Below are 12,178 nucleotides of genomic sequence, written 5' to 3' on the forward strand. Positions count from 1 at the left end.
GGTTTGTTTGAGACTGGCGAGCCGGTCTTTCCACAAGGCGATGCGGGCTTCAGATGCGGTTGATTGTAATAGAACAACCCTATTCACTAACTTCCCTTCTATCACCCCTTATGGCCGCTCTCAGCTCATTTTATCTAGGAGATCCACCTTCTGCATCCTGAACTCACTAAAATGCTGATCAACCAACTTCTACTCCTGCTTCTCATGTTAGCTGATATTGTTCTTGCTCTCAGGTACTGTTGTTCTCTCCCTCAAATCTGCCATCATCATTCCTCGCCATTGTCATCCAGCTGGATGGGACTGCACTCACCTGGTTTCATTCTTAGCCATCTAATCATAGCCATAGTATCATTTGCAATAGCTTATTTTCTTGCTCCTGCAATGTTTCCCCAAGCATCCATCCTCTCTATTTCTCATCTACATGCTGCAACTTCATCTGAAAGCACAACTCAGCCTTCACATGTACACTGGCATTACCCAGCTCTACAGGGATGCTAAAAAAAAGGGCTCCTAAATTTCTAACAGGTAAAGTTTGATAAGTGACAGTTGGATGGAATAGGGGACAATACATTGAAGTGGTGGGAATGCATGAAAAAATAGAAGAGAGATACAAGATCTTGTATATTCCTTTCTCTATCCATTTAAGTTTCAAAGTTCAGAATTACAGCGAGGTGGTATCCAAATGAAGGCAAATATCAGGTATTTAGCACGAATAAGTTGGGGCAGGAATAAGTGCTTTAGCACACTTGAAACATTTTTGCCCTTTTATAGAAGTTGGGGAAATTCTCTGCCTTAGGCAGAACTGGAAGATAGTCTTTGGCTTTGTTCACATGGGGAAAAGTCCTAGACTTTGATGGTGCTACAGTTGGATTTCTGGAATTTAGCAGTGCAGGTGGTCCTCTAATTTATCACTTCTGAAGACTTGGAAGAACTGGGGCTGGTTGTGAGATTTGGTTTAATGAGTGGATTTCAGTGTATGTCAGCAGTGAAAGGTGAGGCAATGTATGGACCTGACATTAGACCTTAGAGGGGACAGAGCAGACGGATCTGGCAGCAGTCATTTATGACTTTCTAAAAGCTTTCTGAAAACACAAAATTGAGTATTTTGTGATTGGTTCCTAGATGTACCTGTCTCATATGCACGCACTCTCAGCTATATGTAAATGTCAACATTTCCATTACGAGCAACGAAACATGAATGGGATTTAAAGCTTTCAAAATTCAGATCATTTTCTTCTTATTGGAGAAAATAATCAATTTTTAAAAAAAGGCAGTGATGCCATATTCAACTGCCAGTCACCAACTAATTATCTGCAAAGTGGTTGAACGGCATTTGAAAATCAGTAGGAGTAGCAGGGGCAGGGGGAGAGGAGGGCAAGGATGGGAAATGTGGTTCAGGCCTCATAACACCAACTTAAAGCAAGTGGCATTCAACCAATTTCATACTTATTTCAAATAGAAGTTGAAGATTGGGCTCTATTTCCCACCACTGAGTCATTAAAATATATACATTTCAAACTGTTGAAGTACCAGTGATAAGCAGGTGAGATGGATTTTTTAAAGAATAAATCAATTGTTAAATGTTATTCTTGCCACAATATAAGGAATAATTTGGGTTCTGATACATTCAAATGAATCCAAGATGAATGCAGTGCCCAGGGGTGGGAAGTAAGAGCAGTAATATCATGGTTTAAATTCCTTGGCATCTAATCGGAAAATAATGTGTGCCAACAATGCACTTTAGCAAAAACCTTTTCAAATTAAAAGAAAAATTGTGTCAGTGTGCCCAAGAGACCTCTGATTGAAGCAACCTTTGTTTGTACAAATTGGGCCTAAATGGAGAATCAGCATGGTGCTGCTAAATTATAACATTAGCAATCAGCACCACAGAATGGAGGGTAGGGATTCCATATTCCACTCTACTCAGTTTTAGATGTTAGTCTCACTAAACAGAGGCTGCAACATTTCCCTGGGCAGGAAGAAGCAACAGATCAGGTGGGATTATGGCATCCAGCAGAGTTCTGGGAGCTGGCCCCCTGCCTCTCAGCTGCAGAGCTGTTAGCCTAGGTGAACCTTCGGTTGAAGCGATGAATTGCAATTCTAAACACATTTCATCGACCCAAGAAAATACTTGAGGAGCATCCCATGAGTCATGCGCAGTATCGAATGCATTGCAACAAAGTAGAATAAATGTAATGCAGTTCTGATAAACATAATCCAGTTAAAAATGATCTAAACGGAAGATAAATTTAAACAACACTTCTTAAGTCCCATAGGAAAGGTTAACTTGAAAGATACTATTCAAATCCATGTGCCCATTAATGGCAGGAAAAGTACTATATACCTCACAAAAATATACAGGCCAAATATAGTTCTAATGTATACATAGCTAGAAATACAGATAAATAGTATTGTTACACTAGCACATGAAACTGTCTCAATACCCCATAACTTAAGGATATAAACAGCAATGTTAACATTTCTGTGAAAAAGCCATGCTGATTATAGTAATTACAGAATAAGCATGGGTTCCATCAGGCTAACATTTCTCAACATTTAAAATGGTTCCATGCCACCACCTGGGATGCATTGAGATTTATAAATTATTAGGTTCTAATCTCTTTCCAGAAAGAGAATCCCCAGACACCACCTAAATAAAACTGGATTTTTTTTTTAAAAAGGGATGGGAATCAGCTATTAATACACATCAAAGTTCCAATAACAGTTTAAACCTAACACCATTAGAGAAACCTACCTGAAATATAATCTTTCAAACTGGAATCCATGAGTCCTAAGAATTCCTAATTTGGCCCAGTGGGTCCATGAGGCTTTACTATTTCTGTCTGGGCCAGTGATACCACACACCCTAAGTTTCTTGAGAGCTCTGCACTCTTTTCCCCTAATTGTTGACCCATTAGCACATTTTGCTGTTGCTGATAAAAGATTTTCCATAATACTGTGACTTCCCTTTGAATAACAAACCTGGTTTTTCAAAGACAATTGCATACAAAACCACATTAAAATTACAGGATGATACAGCATAAAAGGAGGCTATTCAGCCCAGTTTTGGTAGAGCTATCTAACTATTCCCACTGCCCTGCTCCTTCTTCATAGTCCTATAATGTTTTTACTTCAAGTATTTCTCCAATTCCCTTTCAAAAGTTACTGCTGAATCTGTTTCCACCACATTTTCAGGCAGTGGAGTTCAAATCTCAACTTGCTATTTAAAAAATGGTTAATGTCACCTCTGGTTCTTCTCCCAATCATTTCATATCTGTTCCCTCTGGTTACCGATCCTGTGGCCACAATTTCACTTTATTTATCAAATTCTATCAAACCATTCATAATTTTGAACATCTCTATCAAATTTCCTCTTGATCTTCTCTGCTCTATGGAGAATAACCCCAACTTCTCCATTCTGTACCCATAACTGAAGTCCCTCATTTTGGATACTATTCTTATAAATCTGTCCAGCATCTTCTCCAAGGCCTTGGCATCCTTCCTAAATTGTAATGGCCACAATTCAACATAATATTCCTCTGAGGCCTAACCAGTGTCTTATAGGTTTAGCTAACTTCCATGCTTTTATATTCTTGCTCCTTTATTACTAAAAGAAAATATGGGACCTTTGGATTTAAGAACCTTCGCAACTGGTTCCACCGCCTTCAAAGATTTGTGTACATTCACCCACAAGCCTCTGTATTCCTGTTGCCCCTTTAAAATTGTATAATTTAATTCATATTGCCTCTCCCTCATTCATCCTACCAAAATGAATCACTTCACACACACAAGGCAGAATTTAATGTTGCCCACGAGGCAGGCTTGGAGGCAAGGGTGGTTGGGTGGGTGGAGCATTAATCAGGTGCGAGGGAACAGGGTAGGTTCCCCACCATCTGCACCTGATTAAGTCCGGGGCGGGAAAGCGTAAGGATGGCCTTCCCAACCCTCTTAAGGACCAGGGAGACTGAGAAGCAAACCCTGCCAGGTTTGCTTACAGCCTTCCAGGGAGAGGGAGGGATCCTTTTTACTAATCAAAGGGCCCGTCATCAGGAAGCGAGGCGGGAGGCCTGCTGAGAGCCAGCTCCCCGCCCTTTCTTCTGACCCCTCTCTCTCCAACATCTGGTGACCCCCTTCCTACAACTTCCACCCACCCTGGCTCACCTCTTGCCTGGGTCCCTCGGTGAACCCTGGCCTCTCCCTGGGTGCTTTACCAGCACCAAGTCAATGCTCCTAGTGGCACGGCCAACAATACACAGCTGCTAGCCTCTGACTGACCAGCAGCTCTTGGCAGGCGAGATTTAGACCCCCGGGATCCTAAATCCAGGGGAAAGCCCTCGCTGACCAGATACAAACCCAACAGTCACTTAATTCCGTCAGGCCATCGCCAATGGAGGCTATACAGAACTTCCTCAAGGTTATGATTAAATTCCGCCCTGTCTATGTTCTCCTGAAGTTTGTCACTATTCCCCTGATTCTTTACTACATTTCCAAGTTTTGTATCATCTGCAAGCTTTGAAAATGAAGCCCTGTATGCCCAAATCCAGCTCATTAATATGGTCAACGTACTGCTAACAACAAAATTTGCCTTGCTGATTTGTCTTTGTTCACCTGCTTCAGGATCCCATCCTGGCCAAGTCCAGTTGACTAAATAGAGGCTAAAAAGCGAGCTTAGAATCCTCCAGGCACAGCATTTATCCACTGATCATGAAGGAAGCTTAAACAAATTATTGGAGAGAAAAAGAAAGCCAAGCACCATTCATCTTTTTCCCAAAACGTAGACCCACAGGGATTTCTGTACTGACAATGTCAAGACATAAGTTTCATTGGAATTTTTGTGGAAAGTAAATTATTTTAAAATTAAAGCAATGTTGTCATTTTATTTGTAACTATAGTTTTAGAAAGATATGAAAAAAATACACTTACCAATATTGGGATGCTTTAGAAGTCGACAAATCCGAGCCTCTCTTTCCAACTTCTGGTGATCTGTATTAAAAAGAAAGACAGATCTAATTTAAACTGGAATATGAAGAACAATGCTCAGTGATGTAAAATCAAAGGCCAAGTTTACATGTGGCGAGGAAGTCTGTTGTTTGTCTTCAATCCATGTATTGGATTCATACATGGATGTAGCCCTCTAAGGGATCAATCTTCAAAAAGTCAAAGCAAAGCAGAGGAAGGAAAGGGGGAAAAGCCCATTAAGTCTATCTGCAGTCAACAACCATTCCTTTCTGACAAACGTGCATCACAGACTCCATCTACACACTCGATTCTTGGTTTTATATACTGCTCCAGTGAAGGTTCCTGCAAGCTAGACACTTCATGGTCTTCCAGCCTCATTTAACAACTTTATGCAACTTAGCCACCAGTCCCATTTTTTGGGGAAGCAAATGCTGGAAGTGGGAGCGAAGGAGGTGGAGTTGCTAATTGGGTTGGTGATCCCCTATTAGCACATGGCCAGTGGGGTGGTCTGCACTGTCTTTCCTCTTCCTGCACAGTCCTGGAGGACAGAAATCCTCTCCACTTTGTCAGGTTATCTATGCTTCTTTCTCACTCTGCTGTTCTGCTATAACTTTTTAAACCTCCTCTGAAACCAAACTTTTGATTCTTTTCTTGTCCAATTATCATCCCTCCTTGTGCCTGGCACCATCATCATTTGTCATTTAATCACTCCTGCCCTCCACACTATCAAAGAACTTCCCCTTTTGTTCCTTCCATGCACTCTTTTTTGCTGTCTATGAATCAGTTTAAAAACTGGTCATCACAAATATCTTCCTGGTCTGATGAAAGTTCGTTGATCTGAATGATGAATTCTGTTTCTCCCTCCACAGATGCTGCTTGACCTGAGCTTTTCCAGTTTTTTATTTCAGATTTCCAACAGTTGCAGTATTTTGTTTGTGAGGTGCTGTTGAAGATGCCTTGGCAAAATGCTACAATGCGTCTTGTAAATAGTGGATAGTATATAATAAAGAAAGTGCACAGTTAAGGTCTGCCAATCAAGAGGGCTGCTTTATTCTGGATGGTGTGGAGCTTCTGTTGTGTTGCACCATCCAGGCAAGTGGAGAGTATTCCATCACACTCCGGACTTGTGCCTTAAAGGTGATGGACAGACTTTGGGGAGTCAGCAGGTGAGCCACCCTCTTGTAGCCATGGCAATTATGTGGCTAGTCCAGTTAACTTTCTGGTCAAATGTTAATTCAGGATGATTCACATGATTCTTGCAGCATGAAAGGAGGCCATTCAGCCCATTGTGCCTGTGCCAGATTTCTATATTAACAATTCAAGTAATGCCACCCCACCCTCCCCCCCACCCCACCTTCTCCCTGTAACCCTGCACATTGTTCCTTTTCAGATAATAATCCAATTCCCTTTTGAATTCCTCGATTGAACCTGCCTTCACCATCTCAGGCAGTGCATTCCAGATCTTAACCACTTACTGCGTGAAAAAAGTCTCATGTCCCCAATGCTTCTTTTGCCAATAATGATTACATTGTCACTGAATGCCAAAGGGAGTTGATTAGACTCCATTATTGGAGATGGTCATTGCTTGACACTTGTGCATTATGAATGTACTTGACATTTATAAGCTCAAGTCTGTATCTTGTTCATGTCTTGCTTCATGTAGGCCGAGACTGTTTAATTATGGGAAAAATCTTCCCCCATCGGGGAGTGGGGAGGGGAGAGTGGGTGCAGGCAGGTGTGCCTCCAATCAGTGCCCCCAATTGGGGACATGCCACCATTTTACATGGGTGGGCCAATTAAGGCCCGCCCAGCATGACATCCACCAGGAAGCGCTATGCGATCCCTGCGCAGGCCGGAATGGAATTCCTCAGCCGGTAGTGCGCTCTTTCGTGCATGCGCGCAAAAGATTGCACTGATCTCCCTGAAGCTAAGTGCTGCCTCAGGAAGATGGGCTCCAAATTTAAAATTGTTAAAGAGAGGAAAACGACATTTCCCTGACATTTTCCCTCATGGGACACTGTCATGAGTTGGGACATGTTCATCGCTTTTAGTGAAACATTTATTAAATATTTAAAAACCCTCATGAAACCACATCCCACCTGTGGATGAGGTTTCATGTTTTTTCTTAAGCCCGCCAGGGCTCCCGGCCTGCCTGCTGACCCTAAGGTTGGTCGGGCAGGTCCATTAATTATGTTAAGTACTTTTTAAATGGCCTCAGTTGGCCGTTGACAGGTCGGTGGGTACACAGCTGATTCGGCTGCGCCACCGCTGATCTGAAAATGGAAATGATGCGGGGTGATGTCGGGAGTTCCGCTGATGTAATTCCGCATCATTTTACACGTCAGGGAGTGGGCCCTGCCCCCGCTCTCTGACCCGAAGGTCCTGCCCTATCTTGAGAAATTATGAATGAAGCTCATTTCAATCATCACCAAACTGATCTTATGATTAAGAGAAAGTCATTGATGAAGCAACTGGAGATAGTTGGCCGTTTGATGCTGCCCTGAGCACCAGCGATGAACTGGCACAAAGCTTCCAATTTCAATGAAGATGACAAAAACTTGAATTGCTGGAAACAGAAACAAGGGGCTCATTTTTCCCCTCCTAACACTGAGCAAGCTCGTATCAGGAGGACCAAAAGAGAGGTGTGTGGGGTCACAATTTTACACTTACCAAGCCATTCCCACCACCCGCCACTTTCCTTGGGTCAGGGGACATGGTGGGTCATGACCCAACGCTCATGTAAAACAACATCAAGTTTGCTTTTTAAATGCCTGCTCCAAAAATAATTTTCCCTTAGGTTGCTATTTCCATTGAGGCAAGTGGGTTGCTGAAGGCTGTGGGAACCATGCCAGGTTAAGTCTGTTTGTAAACAAATCGATTTGGGAAGCTTGCTGTGGAGTTGGGAGCCTTTTGACAGGTAAGTATAAAAGCTCTTGCCAACTTCAACTGTCACAATTAGATGCTGTGCAAGATGTTAAATATGTTTTGTTTTCATTCACGGGATGTGGGCTTTGCTGCCTGGGCCAGCATTTATTGCCCATCCCTAGTTGCCCTTGACAAGCTGATGGTGAGCTGTCTTCTTGAGCTGCAGTAGTCCATGTGGTGTAGGTACACCCACAGTGTACTATGTAAGGGTTCAGATGCACTGGAGTATTCTATCTAATTGATAAAATCCTCTTCTACATTCAACAGTATGTAGAATCAGATATTAATGTATGTAGGGGACCCTGTGGTTTGATCTTCACATTGATTTAATGTCCTGGCATCATCTGAGCCTTTGAAGTATTCTTCTAGTATCTACTAGGTACAAAACCAATGAACAATATAATAATAGTGGCAAGTTTTTGAAATGCTCATGAGATTTAAAAAAATAGCCTTTCAAAATCTCTTGAAAAAAAACTTTAATCCACTTAACATCTCCTAATCTTGTCCAAATAGGCATTAAAAAATCACTTCAAAAGGAAGATAAACGTATAACAAGATCAGTCAAACAAAGCAAGTAGTCCTCTTTGCAGCTGTGTAAACAACACCTCTGTAAGAACACATTGTAACTCTTTGGAGTACAAACCCGTTTCCATCTGTTTCAGATGAAGTTACATTGTTTCATAGTTTGCCATTGTGAGATTTGAACTCTTGATCTTGGGGTTACAAACCCAGTACCATAACCACTTGGCTATTTACGCCAAGCCAAGAACACATTGTAATCCACAAAACCAGAGGACTATAACAAAGAGGGAGACACAGAGCTGAATCCCTTAGTGATAATTAGAACTCAGTCAGGCATGCATAATGAGGCCATCTGGCAAAACAGATGTCTGGCTATCTCTTCAGCCAGCTTTGTTGATAGCTTTTCCAATGACAATATGAAGGTTTGAATTTGATTGACAATTTTTTGAGCTTTTAAGAGGGGCATTTTTCCCTAAAGGGAACTTTGAATGGCTGATTGTTCTTTTTAATTTCATGAGCATTTTAAAGACTTACCAGTTTTATATTATGTGGCTCATGAGTTCTATATTTGGTAATACTGGGTAAGTAGGCATGTAGGATGCTTGTGGGGCATGGAGGGAGCATGGAAGAAATGAGGTGTTATGGAGGGGACATGGGGGGCATGGAGGTGTCACTGGGATTAGTTGATGGGGTGAGGGCCCAACAACCATGAATACAATGGGCTAACGTCCCACTAAACGGAGGCGGGCCTTTTAATCTTTCAGCCTCACCAGCCTTGTTGCCTCCACTGCCACCTTGGGCATGTCTCCAGAAGTGGCAGCTGAGACTCCAGGCAGCACCTGACTCCGAAACCAAAATTCAGGGCAAATGGGCTGACTTTCCAAGTCAGAAATGCAGCGTCAGGAAATGGCCTGACTCAAGCTTTCCGAGTATGATAATTCAGCCCAAGGTATCACTCTGATCAACGTCTAACACAAATGAATGTAAGACCTAATTCTGTACGTGCATTAAAAGGAGGTCAATTTTTTTTTAAAGTGTACAGGGAATTAGCAAAACCTGATTGCCCATTACTGATTTCAAGGATTAACTGGTCTTTCAACAGCAAGGCTAAAAGTACTATTGCCTTCAAGGAGAGATACAATTTTATTTTTCCTAATTAAAAACTTGTTTCATCCCAAGGTTAAAGAAGCTGAATAACATACCATATAGCTTTATGATAAAAGCAACAAAGGCCTGGAATTTACGGAGTTTTTGACATTCACGCCATCCACCTTCTGAACCTGACTGCACCTTCAGAATTTAGTGCAAATTAACATTGAAATCCTGAAGCTGTGGTTTGTCATTTACTGCTTCACCATGGGCTGCAGTGTGGATTCCCCACCACCAGAACTGGCAATCAGCGAAATCCAACTGCTCTGGCAAGAACTTCTCCTTTTCTGTCCTCATATAACAGTTAGATACTCCGTAAAAAGTTATGCCTTTTTCAATGTTGTAAAACTAGGTTTTTAATGGTGATCTGAGTAATAATGAACAATTGATCAGACCCTAAAAAAATAATTTTATATTGGTGGAATGTTTTTAAATGTCTCCATTATGATTAATTATTTAAAAAGTCTAGTTTCAAAAATCTAATTTTTAAAAAATTGCTCATGTCATTTCAGCTTCTACCATAACCATATGTCTATGTTCTAATATTTATTTCAGTCTCTTGTAATTTTTTTAAATGTGATTTGATTATTTGTGTTTTTTATTTTCTGGTTGGCTCTCTGATGGAATTCTACAATGGGATTGGCAGCTTTGACAGCTTGATGACATCACTGCAGCTTGGTGCTGGGAAACCTCATTAAACAATACTACAACAATTGCATTTTAACACTTATAGTTCTCTCGACAGAGATTCCCAGATCGTTCTGTGCAGCTTCCTTCACAAAATCCAGGCCAATGATTTTTGCAAAGGACTGCACAAAACAATGTGTAGACCTCTTTAACAGAACTGCATAAATCTTTCTTTATTTGAACATCAAGTTTAGACACTTACTGATAGATGCCCAGCTCCAGCCTTCTGATAAGCTGAGTTATTTATTGTGCCTAGCTTTATCTTTCTAAGCTTTTTATGTTATGATTAATGAGCAATTTGAACTCTGAGCTCTATTTTATCTCAATATTGACATGTCAGTAAGACATGAAAGAAATCATTAGCTGTGTAAATCACAATTTTATTCTTTATGCTTATTTAGAAATGGACTTTGCTGACCCAAAGAATGGCTTCTACACGACTCACAAGATTGATCATAGTTTCTGGAAATTTCCAATAGCAGTTACAAGAACAAAAGAGTTCCACCCTCAGCCTTGTAGAATCGCACACCTCTCCGTGAGGACACATTGTAATCCACGAAACCAGAGGACTATAACAAAGAGAGAAACATTGAAACGCGTTATATCTGCAGAGGCGCTAACAGCCACCATCTCACATCTCAGATTGTCAGATCAATTGCAAAAAGGAACTATGGAAGGGAAATGAACATCATTTGCATCTTTATAAGTTTATCCCTCTAGTAGAGTCCATGGATCTACCGAGATGATAGCTACCCAGAGCAGGGTCAGTAATATGAATAATGACTCTTACAGAGGCCAATGACTGGGACATTATAAGCTATAAAGCAAAAGCCAGGTTCTGACACCAGATAAACATCCTTTATGAAATCATTTTAGAGGAAAGAGGCCACATGACTCAAGCGATCATTTTGAAATTTCTATATTCAGTTGAGAATTCAAACAAGCAGTCTGCTGATTTAACTTCAACCTGCAAGACCAACAGCAGGACTCCAGGTTGACCAAGCAACCTGCAACAAGTCTCAGCTCCTCAAAGCCTGTTTATCTGGAAGCCCCTGACCATTGCCTGCCAAGCAGACCAAGTCTATGTATGGCAATCTCATCTTGCTGCATCGCTATTCACTTTAAAGGGATTCTACACTGCTGTCTTCTCCCAGGAACCTACTGGAACTTGAACTTCTCCGTGAAGAAACATGTCCCTCTTTGACTTTGTGGACTCTGGAAATCATGTGAAATGATATTCATTTCTGTGGTTCTTTTACTGTTAAGATATTCATAGTTGTAAAACTCCACTTTTCTACCCTCCTTTACTGGATATTTGCACGCATGTTGTGTGCATATTAAGTTGCGAGCATCCCTCCCCTGTGTTTGATTGTGTGACTAAACTAACCTTCTGATTTAATCATAAAGAGAGTTTGCAGTGAGTCACTTTAAGAATTGAACTTCACAAACTGAGGGTTTAGGGAAACACGCCACAGCCTATTTTTAGAGAATTAAAAACACATCTGCTTACAGACAGACAGTGAAATGATAAAAGCAAAAAACTGCGGATGCTGGAAATCCAAAACAAAACTAAAAATACCTGGAAAAACTCAGCAGGTCTGGCAGCATCTGCGGAGAGGAATACAGTTAACGTTTCGAGTCTGTATGACTCTTCAAAGGATAAAGTAGTTCAACTTTGCCTCTTTCCTGTATGTAACAATATACTGGATCAAGATCAATTTGGGGAAATAAATTAAAACTAAGGTAGCCTGAACTTATGGGGCAGAATTTTCTGAGCTGATCCCCGTCTGAGAAGTGGGCCGCACCGCCATTTTATGTGGGCGGGCCAATTAAGGCCCACCCAGTGTGACGTCCGGCGGAAGTGCTATGTGCTCCCTGCACAGGTGGGGGGGGGGGGAATTCCCCAAAAGTGAGAGTGCGCTCTTTCGTGCATGTG

General features: G+C 41.5%; 1 protein-coding gene across 7 annotated transcripts in view; it reads right to left on the minus strand.

Annotated features, from left to right (window-relative positions):
* Positions 1-12,178, minus strand: part of LOC121289434 (calcium/calmodulin-dependent protein kinase type II subunit delta) — a 346,749-nt gene that overhangs the window by 220,679 nt on the left and 113,892 nt on the right. For all 7 annotated transcript variants that reach the window (XM_041209007.1, XM_041209180.1, XM_041209331.1 and 4 more), the window contains exon 3: positions 4,924-4,983. In XM_041209007.1, the coding sequence (XP_041064941.1) occupies positions 4,924-4,983 (60 nt within the window). The remainder of the gene's footprint in view (positions 1-4,923; positions 4,984-12,178) is intronic.

The sequence above is a fragment of the Carcharodon carcharias genome, chromosome 1 (genome assembly GCF_017639515.1).
Source record: "Carcharodon carcharias isolate sCarCar2 chromosome 1, sCarCar2.pri, whole genome shotgun sequence".
Lineage (NCBI taxonomy): Eukaryota > Metazoa > Chordata > Chondrichthyes > Lamniformes > Lamnidae > Carcharodon > Carcharodon carcharias.